This window comes from Rhinatrema bivittatum, chromosome 9, assembly GCF_901001135.1.
Source record: "Rhinatrema bivittatum chromosome 9, aRhiBiv1.1, whole genome shotgun sequence".
Taxonomy (NCBI): domain Eukaryota; kingdom Metazoa; phylum Chordata; class Amphibia; order Gymnophiona; family Rhinatrematidae; genus Rhinatrema; species Rhinatrema bivittatum.
Window position 1 is genome coordinate 3921112 of NC_042623.1, and position 17628 is coordinate 3938739.

General features: G+C 42.3%; 1 protein-coding gene across 1 annotated transcript in view; it reads right to left on the reverse strand.

Moving 5' to 3' along the window:
• Positions 1–14065: 14065 nt before the first annotated feature.
• The window catches only part of LOC115098866 (protein piccolo-like), a 40603-nt gene continuing 37040 nt past the window's right edge, over positions 14066–17628 (reverse strand). The window contains exon 2 of the mRNA XM_029615913.1: positions 14066–15972. Coding sequence (XP_029471773.1) covers positions 14125–15972 — 1848 coding nt within the window. The 3' untranslated portion in view covers positions 14066–14124. The remainder of the gene's footprint in view (positions 15973–17628) is intronic.

Below are 17628 nucleotides of genomic sequence, written 5' to 3' on the forward strand. Positions count from 1 at the left end.
GGGTATGGAGTCACATAAGCGGGATCGTCCTCCCAATGTAAATTTCTTAATACATTCTGTCTTTCAGGGCTCTACCAGCGACATTGGATGATAAGCATCCCAGGACACTCGTTTGTGTTTTGGGCAGAGCAGAGCACAATGAAAAGTTCCACTGATGGACAACTGGGCGTAGCGGTAATGAATGGGTTAGTGCAATGGCTTGGCAGGAGAGGCATGAGCTGGGACCAGCTTGTCCCCCTGCTGAGGCAGCAGTTAACTAGATCTTCCCCTCCTGAGGTATTAACCATCCACCACGGGGCAATGATTTAGGAAACATCCCTGGGCGGCTGCTCCTGGACAATATGAGAAATGACATCGCACTCATCTTGTCCTTAATGCCCCGCACTAGGGTCATTTGGTTGGAGATCATCCCTCGTCGCCATTTCCTGAACTTGCCACTGTGGGGATGTTGGATGCAGAAACTAAATAAACAGCTTGGCAATTTCACCGAACATGGTGGTGGCATGCACGTGAAGCACGACTGTGGATTGCACGGAGTCCATCTCTCTGATATGGGACAGGACCTGTTCTTGAACACTTTGAGGTGGGCTATTCACAGGGTGCTGCTGGGTTGATAGTTATTGGCCGCAGATGAGTTGAGGGAAGAGTCCCAGTTAAGTCTTATTGCTACTCGGGCCCTATGGCGGGGGTACCCGAGCTGGGAGGGGGGGTCACCAGTTAGAGGCAATGCACAGTGTGTGGTACACCATACTTTGATGTGATGGGGGCTGTCTCTCTCTCTCTCTCCCAGGCCCCGGAGCGGCGAAAGACCGGATGCTCCCCTCCCCCCTTTCGATTGGGCAGTCACCTTGCTTGGGTGAGGCAGATGACCGGGAATGCCCAGGAGAATTAAACTCCAGGAGGTCAGGGCCTTACTTAAAAGGTGACGCGCTGCCTGCCACAAGGGGGCATTTGATAGTTTGATCTATGTTATGACTCGGGTACACATATATTGTTATTATTAATAAAACTGCATCCAATTTTACCCACATTTCGTCTTTATTATGTTTTGAAATGTATGCGTGTTTGCTGCCATCGCTCCCCCTCTCCTTAGCAACAAATGGTCGCAGCTACTCAGATTAATCTATCTATATCTAGATTTAGATATAGATAGATATAGATACATAGATATCTAGATGCAAAAGAGCAGGTATTATGTAATCATAAGGCGCTCAATAAACAAGCAGAATGACATTCCAAAGGAATGGACAAATGAGCACTGGTATTGTTAATGTGGGATTCATTAAAACATGAATCTTTACTGATCATTCATTCTTGGTTCCTGCCAGTGAGAATCCACTGGGAGGAAGATTTAGCCACAGTAAATACATTTTCAGTCGTGATCCTTAACCGCGAGGCAGCCTGAAGAGGGGATGTGCCGGCGTTTTCAGAAACAGTGGATTTTCCTTGAGAGCGGGTTTCTCCTTGCCTAACTGTCACATTCCTTCATGACGGAGAGCGACCGTTCTACTGACGTTATTCTTGAAACTTCTACACCAATCTAGATTATGAGCCAATTCATCTGTATCGAATAACTCAAGTGGCGTTTTAGCCCACACATACTCTTGGTTTCTCTCCCTGTTAGACGAGACGCCCACCAAAGATCCTCGGGAATTCTTTATACCAGGGGGTTCCCCATGAGGAAGCTGCTTTTGCTGAATCAGGGGCCTTGGGGCAATTGACACCATACCCAGGAGGAACACCATTCCCCTTTTTTTCCTTTTGCACGTTGTTCCCTGATCTATTGCAAGCACTTTCTGTATAATACACTGGCTACTTAGTTTTTGTACTTTCCAATATTAAACAGTTTTTGTGTTTATTATTGTGCCATGATGGCCAAGCATTGACAACAACTGTCTGCAATTGATCTATGCTTAATTTATCAATACTTATTTGTATATAGAATCACATGATTGTTCATTTGTGCTACGTTTGTTAACATTATTAGGTGTTCATTTATTTAGATTTTTTGTGAATGATTAATAAAGATTAATGTTTTAATTAATGTCACATTAACAATACTAGTGCGCTTTTGTCCATTCTGTGTCTGTACAAGCCCTGGGGAGGGCGTGGCAGTACATGAGCTTTGAGGTTCTTATCTATCATATTCTTTGTTTCTAATGAAGACATCTCACTAACTCTTGTCTTGATCACAACTGAAGCTAATTAGTTTTATGCTTTGATAATTGCTGGATTCATATTTATTTATTTTACTTTATTTTATGTTGACTTTTTATCTGCTTAGCTTGTTTTTACCCTTATAAGTGGAATATAACTATTGTACATAAATAAATAAATAAATAAAGGGAACCTGAGGAGATAATCAGAAGCAGAAAACCAAAGATCCCATCCTTTCTTAAAGTCTGCTACTGTTACTGCCTCCACCACTTCCTCCTCAGCTGAGTTTATTAAATTTGTTATACCCCCTTTCACTAAATCAAAGCAGTTTACATTAAAAAGAACAATCTGTCAATATAAATAAAGAAAACATAAAACAGAGAATACATAAAATATAAAAAAAATGCAAATCAAAAAACAGATTGAACATTAAAAAAAAAAAACAGTAGATTCAAGGATGCGGCTATCTAGACAATTTTTAACTAAAAACTTGCTTAAATAAACATGCCTTGATTGATTTATGAAATCTCCAAACTTATAGCATTCCTTTAAAACAGCCTTTGATAGCTAAAAGTTATCTAGCCTGGCAACTCTAAAAGATCCTACTGTATAGATATCAAAGCCAGAGCAGGATGATAGGGAATAATAAAGTCAGCAAGATATTGAGGAGAATCTCAATGAGGCTTTAAAAAGCAAGCATAGGATCTTAAAACATACCCTGTATGAAAATGGAAGCTACTGCCATTCTTCTAGACAAGCTCTTACATGATTATATTTTTTAAACAAAATTTAATTCTGGAAAGTCATTTTATGAATGCACCATAAGCTTAGTGAAGATAATCCAATACAGTGCTCTCCGGTGGTGCGCACTGTTAGCCCGGGTTTGGAAGCGTGTTTTCGACGCGCTAGCTTTACACCTTATACAGTAAGGGGTAATAGCGCGTCAAAAATGCGCGGCCAACTCCCCCGAAACTAATAGCGTGCGCAACATGCAAATGCATGTTGATGGCCCTATTAGTTATTCCTGCACGATACAGAAAGCAAAATGCGCAGCCAAGCCGCACATTTTACTTTCAGAAATTAACGTCTGCCCAAAGGCAGGCGATATGTTTAGTCGGCACCAGGAAAGTGCACAGAAAAGCAGACAAAACTGCTTTTCTGAACACCCTCCGACTTAATATCATAGCGATATTAAGTTGGAGGCCCCAAAAGTAAAAAAAAACTTTAAAAATTAAAAAAAAAAAATTAAAAAGCGGCCCGCGGGTTGGAAGACGGACGCTCAATTTAGCCAGCGTCCATTTTCAGAACCCATGGCTGTAAGAGGGTTTGAGAACCGACGCCGGCAAAATTGAGCGTCGGCTGTCAAACCCGCTGACAGCCGCTGCTCCTGTCAAAAAGAAGGCGCTAGGGGGGGGGGCGCTGTTCGCCACGAGACGAGATGGCCGCCTGATTTCTCGGCTCCCGCTTCCCCCCTGAATAAAACGTTCCGATTCACAGGTTTTTTGCGCTTGAACAATCCAAATTTCTCTAACAGAGACAGCTTTGAAGTCAGATGACTACTAAAAGGAGAAGCGATCTGCAAAAATTTTCGTTTACGCGATCTGCTTCGGAGATGAAAAAGGCAGGCCTCGCTCTCACGGATGGCACGGTAGAGGAAGATGGCGAACCGGAGGCTGAGGCCCCGCTCCTTTCACCGCAAGCAAGCATTGCGCCTCTGCCAACATTAGCTGATATACCCACCAAAACCACAATGAGAGAATGATTTATGGAACTTAGAGCGGAAAATAAGGCTAATAAAACTGAAGTGTTGGAATCGTTCTCGGAACTCCGAGAGGACTTTCTAGCCTTAGGCAGAAGGGTCGACGAGCTCGAATTGCGCTTAGACGAACAAGATACTGCTCTGCAAGACCTGAACCGCCACGATGCAGACACGCAAATGGAACTGATTCTGTTAGCGGACAAGATCGAGGACCAGGAGAACAGGTCGAGGCGCAATAACATTCGCCTCAGGGGAGTCCCAGAAACCCCGGAAAATGCGGACTGCATGACCATAGCACGCGAATTCTGTTCGTACTTACTCACACAGTCGGAGTTGGGACCCGAAGGACCTGCAGCGCGGGATCCCAAGCACTTTCTGATCGAAAGAGCTCACTGCTCTCTTGGTGCCCGTAGAGATAACAGGGCCCGGGACATCATTCTTAACTTTAACAGCTTCACCCAGAAAGAACAAATTCTGGCCATTGCTAGGAAAAAACGGCTCTGGGAATGGAATGGCGCCGAAGTGGCGGTTTTTCAGGACCTTGCCGCTAGTACCCTGAAGAAGCGCTTTGACCTGCGATCTGCTATGGATTCCCTGCGGCAATCTGAAATACGATATCGATGGAATTTTCCTTTCGCCCTAGCCTTCCAACATGGCGGCAAGTCGTACAGGGTAAAGAACATGGTGGAAGCTGTAACCACCTTTCGCGATGCAGGCCTGCCTTTACAGATCCCGGACTCGTCAACCAAAGCGCCAAAGCAACGGGCGGTGACCTCAAATAAATGGCAGAAAGTGGCAAGAGGCAAAAAGCGTGCGAACGCACGTGTCGGCAGTGATCAGGGGAGCTTGTCCGACCAGGGCTGACTGAGTACATAGTGTCAAGACGCAAGCACCGGAGAGAGGTCTCGGGTTTGGGTTAAATGCTTGCCTGGATTTTCCAATTCAGCGGTATGAAGCTCCTAACATGTGCAGGACTTATTTCTTAAGGTTATTTAGTTTATATGTTTAACTTTCTCTGTGAATTTGAGTGTTTCTTGTTGTTATGCTTTATATGGTGCATGATGGTTCGGGGGGGGGGGGGGGGGGTGAGGGGGGGCATTCTTGTACCTCTTGGCGAGATCCCCATGGGTAAGGGACCCAGGGAGAGAGGAGAGCTGGGTCACAATAACTACTGGGGGGGGTATGCCCAACAGATGTTCCTCTTAATACTGCATGGCAGACCTCCAAGCAAAAGTTCAGATAGGCTGGGACAGCTTAGAGAATCCTTAATACATAGTCACCCGGTATACACCACTACTTGCCTAGCTCATGGTATATGTCTTCACTCTACATTCTCATTCAATATGAGATGAAATGACCCTAAAATTAGCATCCTTTAATGTTAAAGGATTAAACACTTATAGGAAAAGGTACCTGTTGCAGAAAGATTTGTCTCGCTTACACGTGTCTATTGCATTTTTGCAAGAAACACATGTACGTAAACACCATGAAAGGCTTCTGAGATTCCGGGGATTTCCCCATATCTTTCTGGCTGCTGCGGGGAAAAACAGTAGATATGCCAGGACGGGTATTCTTATCACATCTTCTGTCTTATTTGATTTACTTGACACAATTACCGATGATCACGGCAGATATGTCTTTCTCAAGCTGCGTATGGGAGGGGACATTTATTCCTTACTATCCATCTATGCTCCCAACCATGATCAGGCCACATTCTTTGTTAAACTGCAGAAACTTCTGGAAACACATGGGGAGGGACATATTATATGGGGTGGAGACTTTAATATCACCCTAAATGCCTCCAAAGATAACTCCTATTTGAACCCGCAGACACCTAATCCGACGGGACATCGGGCCCGATGTGTGTTGCAATCCGTTATGAAAAAAAATCATCTTGCTGATGCTTGGCGTCACCTTAATCCTGTCTCTAGAGCATATACTTTCTACTCCAAGCCCCATAATTCCTACTCTCACATTGATTTTCTTTTGGTGGATTTATGCCTCTTATTGAAAGTCAAGCGAAGTGAAATAGATCCTATCACGTGGTCTGATCACGGATTGGTTTGGATGGAAATTTCCATCAGACCGGGGCAAGAAGGGCAGACCTTTTGGAGACTCAATGCCTCTCTTTTACAGAATGCTCTATTCACACAACACCTTACAAGACAATTAACAGAGTATTACGACCTTAATCGCACAGCAGATGTATCCCTCGGTTGCTTATGGGAATGCTCTAAGGCTGTAATTCGAGGGCACTGTATTGCTCGCGCCTCCGCAGTTAAGAAGGAAAGGGAGAGGGAGCGCCTAGCGCTGCTTAATACTATAGGGCAGTTAACCAGCTTACATTATAAATCTCAGACTGATAGAGTTTATTGCCAGCTCAAAGAGGCCCATCTTAAACTTAGATTGCTGGATGATACACAATTGGCTTACCAATTGGAACGTACTAAACGCATATATTTTGAAGGTAGCGACAAGGCTGGTAAAGTCTTGGCTCGACAATTGAAGGACCAGATTGTCCATAGTATTATCCCTAAAATAAAAGATCCCCAGGACCAGCTGACCATGGACCCCTCAGACATTCGGAAATGCTTCACGGATTTTTATGCCAATCTCTATAGCTCTGACCAACGAATTCAAGATCAAAATATTGATGAGTATTTACATACTGTCAAACTTCCCCAATTGACTGTAGAGCAGCCCATTAAGGAAGAGGAAGTATCATTGGTGATACAATCTCTCAAAAATAACAAGTCCCCGGGCTTGGATGGCCTTTCAGGGGAATATTACAAGAAATTGTCTCCCTGTCTATCCCCTTTGTTGACGGAACTTTTCAACGCTATCAGAGAGGGGGAACCCTTATATGCACAGGCTAATACAGCTGGAATCACAGTCCTGCCTAAACCTGGCAGAGACCCAGCTCTCTGCAGCTCCTATAGACCAATCTCATTAATAAATCAAGATTTAAAAATCCTGGCCCGCATATTAGCTCTGAGACTTAATAATTATCTGCCTAATCTGGTCCATTCTGATCAGGTGGGGTTTGTGCCACAGCGAATGGCTTCCGACAACATGCGGAAGATATTAGATTTGATCTGGTGGGTGAAAAGAGAGGGGATTCCAACGGTCTTACTTTCTATCGATGCTGAGAAAGCATTTGACATGGTCCACTGGTCCTTTCTCTTTCGCACTTTGCTCCAGATGAACTTTGGGTCACATTTCATGCAGTGGCTTTCCCAATTATATAACCAACCACGGGCCATGGTTAAGGTGAATGGAGGGTATGGAGAGAGTTTTGTTATCGGGAGAGGCACCCGTCAAGGATGTCCCCTCTCACCACTCTTATTCGCCCTGTTTTTAGAACCATTTACTAATAGGATACGACAGTCTACTGCAATTCTAGGGGTTCCTATTCAACATAGCAGCTTCAAGCTCTCCCTTTTTGCAGATGACATCATGCTCACTATAACACAACTGTCACACTCTCTTATAGGAGTTGAATCGGAAATAGCGCAATTCAGCAGTGTATCTGGTTTTAAAGTTAATCTCGAAAAATCGGAACTACTAAATATCAATGTCTCTCCTGAAGAGGTGCAGCGCATATCTGGCCGATTCCCTTTTAGATGGGCAAAAAAGGCCTTAAAGTATCTCGGGGTGTTTTTGAATGCAAACTTGCATGATCTCTTTGCTCTCAATTATGCCCCACTGTCACAAAAAATAGATAGGGATCTAGACAAGTGGCACAAAGGTTCTTTTTCATGGATGGGGCGTATAGCCATAGTCAAAATGAACGTTCTGCCCAGATTTTTGTATTTGTTTACCACTCTGCCTGTCCTGCTGAAGCCGGCTTACATTCGTAACACGCAAAAGAAAATATTTGACTTCATTTGGCGCCGTCGACCACCCAGGGTGGCACGGCGTATATTATACCAACATAAAAAGTTGGGAGGTATGGGGGTGCCCGACTTAAATGCTTACTACGGGGCTGCGCAATTAAAAGCTATAATAGATATGCATCGGGATGTTAATCCAAAGCAGTGGGTGGTAGCAGCGCAATTTATGTGTGGTGAAATGCCGGTGGAGGCGATGCCTTGGCAACCCAAAGCTACGTGGATGCATGTTCAGTGCATTCCATGGTCTTTGGTCACTACTCTCAAACTTTGGGGACAATTGAAAACAAGAGTGGTTGGTCCACATGCTTACTTTTATCAGTCAGCCCTCTTTCACAATAAAGACTTTGCAATAGGATACCAGTCATCTGCCTTCCAGATCTGGCAATCATCGGGCGTTACTACGATTGGGCATTTATTTCAGGGGGGACGCATCCAACCTCTCAGTCAACTGGAATCTAGTTTTACACTCCCAAGGAACACATATTTAGCTTATGCGCAAGTTCGTCATTTTATTCAGCTGCTGGGCAAATCTAAACAATTGAGAGAATATCGTTCCCTTTTTGAGCATTTTTGTATTAGAGCTGATACTATGACTAAAGTTGTGTCGAAAGTATACTCTTTGCTCCTTTCTGATGGAAATGCTAATTTCAAACACTTTGTGCACTGGGAAAAGGATCTGGGAGACTCGATTCCACACGAACTTAGAAATGTAATTAAACAGAGGGCTAGCAAATGCTTGATATCTGCTAGGCTACAGGAACATAACTATAAAATGATATACAGATGGCACCTCTGTCCAGCGCATTTGCATAACATCTATCCATCAACTCCCCCGCACTGTTGGCGGCTGTGTGGCCAGGAGGGAACCTACTTTCATACATGGTGGACTTGCGTAGATATTCATTCATTTTGGCAATCCATCTTTGGGTGGTTGGGACAACTATTTCAGAAACAGCTCACGATATCTCCTATCTCAGCTTTATTAAATGCACCTATAGAAGGGGTGGATATTCACCAACAGCGACTTTGTCTCTACACTTTAAAAGCAGCTCGTATGGCTATCGCACAGCATTGGAAATCCACCACCATCCCAACGCTGGGGGAGGTGACGGCACGGCTACAGACACATAGACGCCTTGACTTCCTAACTGCCATTAAACATAATAGAACCCACTCGCACAACTTAACCTGGAAACCATTTATACAACATATTACATAGGTGGAATCTCCCGGTGTTCCTTTGTGTGGGGTTGGCAGTGGTACGGAAGGCAATATACGTTACGCATTGCGATGGAACTCTTTGTATTCTGTTTGGCTTTTACAATGTGTATGCAACCCTGTATTGCCATTGGCTATCTTTCAATACGCCTAAAGGAAGCCTCGCGGGGCTGAGCTCAAATGATGACTTTATGGGATCTCTAACATCCTTTGACACTATTTCCTAACCTGCAACTGATCAAGGGAAAAGATTATGCTCTAGTAAGGCAATATTATACCGTGATGTATGTAGGAATAATGTGTATTGTATACTTTGACTCCGTGACTTTTCCATTTTATATGCCTAGCCCTATCGGGATTGTTATTATTGTTATTATTACTATGATAATGATTGAGCTACATAGAATATCTTATGCCTTACGACGGTTCTGTCATATTTATGGACTTCTTGCTGGGTAGGGGAGGGGGGTGGGGCGGGATATGTGAAGGGATAGTTATGTAACCGAGTATACAACATATCTTTGGAGGCACCCAATTGATGCCTGTTTTGTTGTTTTTCATGCAGGATTGTATTCCTTGACTGAATCGAGTTTTGCTTATGTTCTCTTGTATTCCTTTTATTGGAAATCAATAAAATATAAATTACAAAAAAAAAAAAAAAAAAGAAGGCGCTAGGGACGCGCTAGTGTCCTTGGCGCCTCTTTTTACCATGAGCTCTCATTCGCATCTTCTGCCCCCCTGAATCACGTGCACAGGAGAGCGGGCGCTTTGCCCGCTCTCCCATGACTCTTACTGAATTGGCCTGAATGTAAATAACTATCACTCAATTTTGATTTTGCCATCAATTTCAAATATCTTGGAATAAATAGTCCACAACTGCAAGATTGCATTACGGAGCATAACTTCCTAGATGAATGTCAATTTGTGTTCCGCTCTTGCCACAACACAGAAACCCTTCTATTATCCTATTCTGAAATTATTTGGAAGGGGTTTGACACAGACACTAAGTACTTAGCTGTTTTCTTGGATATCTCCGCAGCATTTGACATGTTGACCACTCTATTCTTTTTGGATGTTTAGAGTCTATGGGATTGTCTGCAGTTGTTCTTGCTTGGCTCACTTCATACCTCTCTTGTTCATTCCATGTAGCTATTGGAGATGCTACATCTAATCTCCATCAGCTCACCACTGGTGTGCCCCACGATTATTCTCTATCCACCATCTATTTAATATGTATTTTACTCCACTTTGCTCGGTTCCTAGGAGCCTGGGTGTAGTGTTCAGAATATATGAAGTGACACACAACTCCTCGTGCCAATCAGTGAAATGTTGCAGTTGACCTTCAAGAAGCTCAACAACTCTCTGTCTAAAGTAAAAAATTGGCTTACCATGAACAAGCTGACCATGAATCTTAAGAAGACTGAAATTTTCTTCTTAAGATGCACAACAATTTTAGATTTGCTCTCCACGTTTTGTTTTGAAGGGCAGCTTATCCCTATTTCCATGCAAGTACATAATTTAGGGATTCATATTGCTTCATCACTGTCAATGTTACTATAAATCAATCTATAAATCACTCCTCTTATTACAAAATGCGGATGTTACACTCTTGTTAAGTCATACCTATGTCCAGTAGACTTTTGTTTAATTACTCAAGCCCTGGTCCTATCTCCTCTAGACTATTGTAACACACTCTATTCAGGTTACCACTTTCCTCTTGTAATTCTTTACAGCTAGTTCAAAATGCTGTTGCTCGCTTAGTAATTGGTGTTTCTTCACAGGAATACATTACCCCTTCACTTGTAAAACTTCATTGGCTTCCAGTGACCGAGCACATACAATTCAAGGTATTATACTTAGCGGCAGATTTTAAAAGACTTGCGCGCCGGCGTGCCTATGTTGCATAGGCCGCCGGCGCGCGCAAAGCTCCGGGACACGCGTAAGTCTCGGGGATTTGCTTGGGGGGCATGTCGGGAGCGGCGCGGCATTCGGGGGCAGGGCCGTGAGCGTGGTGCTGGCCCGGGGTGTTCAGGGGCATGACTGAGGCCTCCAAACCTGCCCCTGGGACGGGGTATGGCGCACCAGCAGCCTGCTGGCGTGCGCAAGTTACACCTGCCTCGGGCAGGCGTAACTTTCTGCACAAAGGTAGGGGGGGGGATTTAGTTAGGGCTGGGGGGTGGTTTAGGTAGGGGAAGGGAGGGGAAGCAGGAAAAAAAGTTCCCTTCGAGGCCGCTCCGATTTTGGAGTGGCCTCGGAGGGGACGGAGGCAGGCTGCTCGGCGCGCGCAAGTTGCACAATTGTGCACCCCCCTGCGTGCGCCGACCCTGGATTTTATGACATGCGCACGGCAGCTCGCGCATGTTATAAAATCAGGCGTACATTTGTTCACACCGGGTTGCGTGACAAATCTACGCCCGCGCATAACTTTAAAAATCTACCCCTTAGTGTTCAAAAGTTTGTATGATCCTGCCCCACCGGGTGTTTCTTCTTCCATTCAATGATGTCATCTAAACCATTCATTTTGCTCTTCCTCAGGAAATTTGCTTCAGTTACCCCCTGCCAAGTTCTTACAACTTGCTCAACACTGGAAGAGAATTATTCAGTATAGCCACACCTTTCTTATGGAATAATCTACCTGACGTGATAAGAGTTGAGAAGAATTTGCTTCATTTCAGGAAGCTATTAAAAACCCATATGTTTTCATTAGTATTCAGTCAGTTAGGTGGTTAATTAGCAGTTACACAGTGTAATTCAGTAAGAACCTCAATTCTTTGTCATATTGCTTGATTAAGAACTTTTTAAATGTATTTTTGAATACAGTTGTTCTGATTGATTTGTTTAGATTCTATTTTTATTTTTGCCTATGTGCATTATATTAGAATCCACTGAGTTTTATGGCTCAGCAGAATATAAATCTCTTAAAATAAATACCTACATACATATTTTCTGATGTTATTCCCGAGTCTACCCCTTGGAGCTTCATATCATTATCTCCTGTTCTAGAATATCCCTTCCACTGGATAAGGTTTGCGTCTATTCTGCATTATTCATAATTTAGAAGTATCTGAATATCTCTGTCACATCTCCCTTCGCTCTCATCTCCCTTCTTCTTCTCTGGAGTATATATAACCAGGTTTTTGAGTTTCATTTTATAGGGATTTTAGTGCAGACCATAACCTTTCCTAGTCCACAGGAAGCTATTTCACTCGCAGGGTGTCACATTCAAGTCAGTTATAGCACAAAAGAAATGAAATTACTCCATATTTCACAAATAATAACCATCAATTTAACCCTACACAATTAATAATACAAAAATGAAATAAAGTGAGCTGCTAGCTTGCAGGCTGGAATAGCAACACCTGCCTTGCTTTACATATGCATGAGAAGATTGAATCTAATGCTATTTATTGTAAATGTCTTCATACAAACTCAGAATTCCTTGGATTTCTACTTCTAAAAATGACAACTGCAAACTACAGGAGGCAAAAAGATCATAAAATAATTTTTCATATATTTATCTTTGAAGCCTGTGCACAATATATGAAATACTGACAATGGGATCAGCCGAGAATAATGCAGAATAGGAATTTAAATTTGTGGCATCTTGAAATATGCATTAAAAAGTGGCTAAGGCTCTCCCTGAAATCCTATGTCCGTGACTGTTCACCTCATCACCCAGCAGGAAGGGCTGGCAGGTTAACTGTCTGAACCTTCTGCCTTCCACGTGCAGGGGAAAATCCTGTCACTGACCACACACAGACATTGTATTAGAAAAATCTCAGGGGCAGATTTTTAAAATTACGCGCGGGGGGCACATTTGTGCGCGCTACCCGGCGCTGCCGCGCGCATGTTATAAAATCCGAGGTCGGCGCGCGCAAGGGAGTTCACACATGTGCACCTTGCGCGCGCCGAGCCCTAGGGGAGGCCCGATGGCTTTCCCCGTTCTCTCCGAAATTGGAGCGGCCTTGGAGGGAACTTTTTTGTTCCCCCCCACCTTTCCCTCCCTTCCCCTATCTAACCCACCCCCCAGCCCTACCTAAATCCACCCCTACCTTATTTTGTTGAGTTACGCCTGCCTCTGTCTGCCGGCGCGGCAGGCCCCGACACAGGCTGCTGTGTCGGGGCACTCGGCCACACCCCTGGACCTCCCCCATGCCCCCGGACCATGGCCCCCGCCCACGGCCCCACCCACGCCCCACCCATTTTTGCAAGCCCCGGGACATACGCATGTCCCGGGGCTTGCGCGCGCCGCCGAGCCTATGCAAAATACGCTCGGCGCACGCAGGTGGGGGTTTAAGGGTTACACGTATAACTTACGCGCGTAACCCTTTTAAAATCCGCCCCTCAATCTCTGTTATGTTTTTCTTTGTGAAGTACGAGGAAGGATGGAAGGTTAGAAACTAAGCAGTCTGCAAGTGCTATGACTTTCTACTGACTCTCTCTCAAGAAGGCAAGGCTCATTCACGTTGAGGTCTGCCACTCAAGCTTTCCCTCTATCCCGTGCTTGAAGCCTGATTCCCTGGGGCAAACAGATTGAAGGCTCCTCGCCAATCACCATTTCAGAACTAGTACCTGGCTTTTTTCTTCACTCTTGGCATTTGCTGTACTCATGTCTCTAATGTTTATGTGCCCAATTTACTGGTCATAAGGAAAGAATAAAATCCAAGAGATGAAAACAAGTGAACCAAGGAATATATCAAAGACATTGCATTCCAGATAGACCATATGCTACAAAATTCTGCATAAATGGAATTTAGAAATTAAGAAGCTGTGAACAAACCAATTGTGAGACTCCAAAGAACAAAATGGCCTATGGCATGGAAGTGATTGAGACATTGGCATCATTTCATATTTCCTCTTTTCTGTAAAGTCGGTTTTCTTTAACAAAATAGAAAGAAAGTATATAATTCTGGAAATGAGTTAAAGATGGTACTTAAAAATGTTAATTTTAAAATGTTTTAACTTTTCTGAAATCAGTTCCATGGCCAAATTCCAATGAGAATAGCTAACCACAATAATGTAACAAAAATGCATGAATTTTAATGTATTAGTCACATTCTAAACTAAAGATTGTATTAGCATATTGATTTAGTCCTACTATATATTTTTTTTATTCCAGATGCTATTGAAAAATGCAAAAACGTCATTTACTTCTATCAAAGCCATAATCAAATACAGAAACACCCCCACTATAGCAAATGTTTGATTCGCATTTTCTTGAGTTATTACTTTGTTTTTTTCATATATACACACGATAATACATGACTGAGTACCTACCTCAATTAAATGTGGTGTTGGGTTAAATCCACAGAGATTGCACACTATGCTCCTGCATTCTGTACATGTGTTAAAGTTGGGAGGATCTTTGCAACCAATATTTAATTCAGTTTTGCAAAGCGGGCATGTTGTTTTAGTCAAAGTAATCTTCTGTAGCTCTGGGTGTCCAAAACTCTCCATAGTTTCCATCACTTGAGGTTTACCATCTTTAGGAAGTGTTTTTTTCGGTTCTAGCTTTGTGTCCTTAACGGTTAGAATGTGATCTTCTTTGGAAAGCTTCTTCTGTAGCTCTGAATTACCAGAAACCTCTTTAGATTTTTCTACTTGATGTTTACTGTCTTTAAGAAGAGACTTTTTCTCTTCTAGCTTTGCATCCTTAACAGTTACAATGTTATCTCCTCTGGATATTTTATTCTGCAGCTCTGGTTCTCCAGAAACCTCTTTGGATTCTACCACTTGAGGTTTACTGGCCTTTGCAGGATCTTCTTTCTGTTCTACCTTTGTATCTTTAACAGCGACAATGCTATCTGTTTTAGGAAACTCTGTTTTTTCAGTCACAGAAGGTTTTGTTTCATTTTTTATAGATGCTGTTCTTGGAGATGATGGAGCCTGGCTACTTTCTTTGCTTGGTATCTGAGAAAGAAATGGCTGTGATGGAGATGGAGGAGGCTGTTTACTCACAGACCCTTGAGACTGAGTGCTTCCTTGGGTTGCTGTAGAAATAAAACTGGAGGCCTGACTGAATATGGATGCTCCAAATCCAAATAATTTTCCTGTTACTGTTTCTTGAGGAGTTGTAGGTTGGTATTTAGGGGTTTCAGTCATACTTCCTAAATTAAGACTGAAACGCCTTGGTTGGTCTTTAGATTTTGGAGGCTCTGGAGTTGGTGCTGAGGGCTGTATAGGACTTGGTTTTAGTCCAACAGATGATTGTGGCCCTTTTGGCATTTGTTTGGCTTCAGGTTTAGGATCCATTTTAACTTCCGTTTTCTTAGGATCTTCTTTTACTGGTTTTGGTTCAATGGGTTTTTGACCCTTTGTATCTCGCACAGAGTCAGAGCTTGAAAGCTTGGAATCTGCTTGATGATAAACATACTGTTGGTATTTGAGACCCGGAGTCATATCCTTATGTTCATCTGGAAGGATAACGTGTGATGGCTCGGCAAAACCTGTTTTCTGAGAATCAATTGATTTAGGAAGGACGGATGACGGTGCTTTGAGAGTTGGTGATTCTTCTTTTGTCAATGAAGCCTGAGAGATAGCTGTGGTCTCAGCTGCATGTTTCTGCGGAATGGACTGCACTAACCCATCCTCTATCAGGTTTCGATGTTTCTCGTCTGATTTGAGAGTAGGCTTCATCTCTTGAGAAAGTTTCTGGACTTGAGGGTCAGTTACCGACTGTTTTGACTTCAGTGGAGGAGAACCTACTATTGATGGCTGCTTGGTTAGAACTGTTGGCTTTTTGGGTTCTGGAGATTTGGCATGGTCAGGTTTTTCAGCAATATGCTTCTTCTGCAGAGGCTGGGATACCTGTTTACTTGTTGGCGGAGAAGCAGAAACAGTTTTCTGCTTTGGTTGAAGAGGTTGTGGTACAGGGTCAGGAACTGAAGTTGCATCCATACCTAATGCTCGTTTCATCTGGCAATTCAAACAAAGCCATTCTTTCATCTATGTAATAAATAAATAAATAGAAAAATTCAATATGTTAGCAAAGTCATGATTAAAATACATTTAACAAAAAGTCCAATAATTACATAAGAACATAAGAAATTGCCATGCTGAGTCACACCAAGGGACCATGAAGCCCAACATCCTGTTTCCAACAGTGGCCAATCCAAGCCACAAGAACCTGGCAATTACCCAAACACTAAGAAGATCCCATGCTACTGATGCAATTAATAGCAGTAGCTATTCCCTAAGTAAACTTGATTAATAGCAGTTAATGGATTTCTCCAATCTAGCTTCTACATTCTAATTCTGTGGGTTGTTACAGGCATTGCTAGTCTCTTATCAACATAGAATTCAGAAGTTATCTTTGATGATGCAATGAAAATGAAATAAATATTTCCTTCAACAGGCAATCAAATTTAAAGATATTTAAAATGTTTGAATTAACTTAAACTGTTCATATTATGAACGTTATCTATTTCTTTTCAAACACTTTCTCCAACAACTTGAGAAGAATATCATTACTATATCTTTCATTTAAATGAATATATAGTATAGGAACATTACATTTACAAGGACATAGTCCCAGCTTTGAGGTTTGTTTGGGGTCTTTTTGCAAGAATTATAGTTGCAAGGGAAGAGGGGTTGTAGGGAAGAAAGTTGCAAGTAATGTAATCCAATTTTGAGAACATTTTAATTTATTTTATTTATTTAAAAAAATTTTATTACGCCTTTAATAAGAAAGCCACACTAAGCGGATTACAGCGTTAACGTAAAACAATTTCATAAAACAAAACAAACAAAATAAAACAATAAATATAAAACAATAATCATTTAAACCCTTCTCTAAACAAAGCAACCTTCACCATCTTCTGAAAGAATTAAAATCAGAAAGCTCTTTAATCTCCACTGACTCGCTATTGCACAGGACCACATCCTCCAATAGATGAAGCCCATTGCCTTGTGTCCTAAAAATGGACATCTTTAACTGGAGGCAAATCAAAAGATTTCTTGCCAGCTGACTGCAGCACTCTTTTTGGAATATACTCTGTTAACAAATTTACTAAATAAGATAGGGCCATACCATGAATCGACTTGAATTATAACTTGTAATAACTATTTTAGATGTAAAGACAGTCATATAAGAAGATTTTACCATATATGTATTTTTTAAATACTGCACACTGCTATTTTTGTGACAAACTATCACAGCAATTTTAAAAAGCTATTTATGCATATAAAGTGCACTTACATGTGTATAACCTATGAACAATTCAGTGGCACACATAGCAATTTTCAAAAGCCCACTTACATGTGTAAAGTGCATTTATATATGCAAAACATTTTTACAACAAAGTGTTCTCTGTGCTTATCCCATGCCTTACTGAGCCTCCACTGCGGAAGAGCTTCAAAGTATTACCACTCTTCCTGTGAAAAATTATTGCCTCTACAGAAGCACAGATACCTACCTGGGCTAGTGGCCAGATAAGCTGAATTTTAATTTGTTAGCCATAATATAGTTTGATTTCTTGCCGATATTATTCTTTTGCATTTCCTGTGTTTTTTGCATGGTTTGAAATCACTATATATTTTTCCTAGCTGTACCAGTATTTTTGAGTCCTTGCTAGTCTGTATTTAAGTAAATGAGTTTGTGAA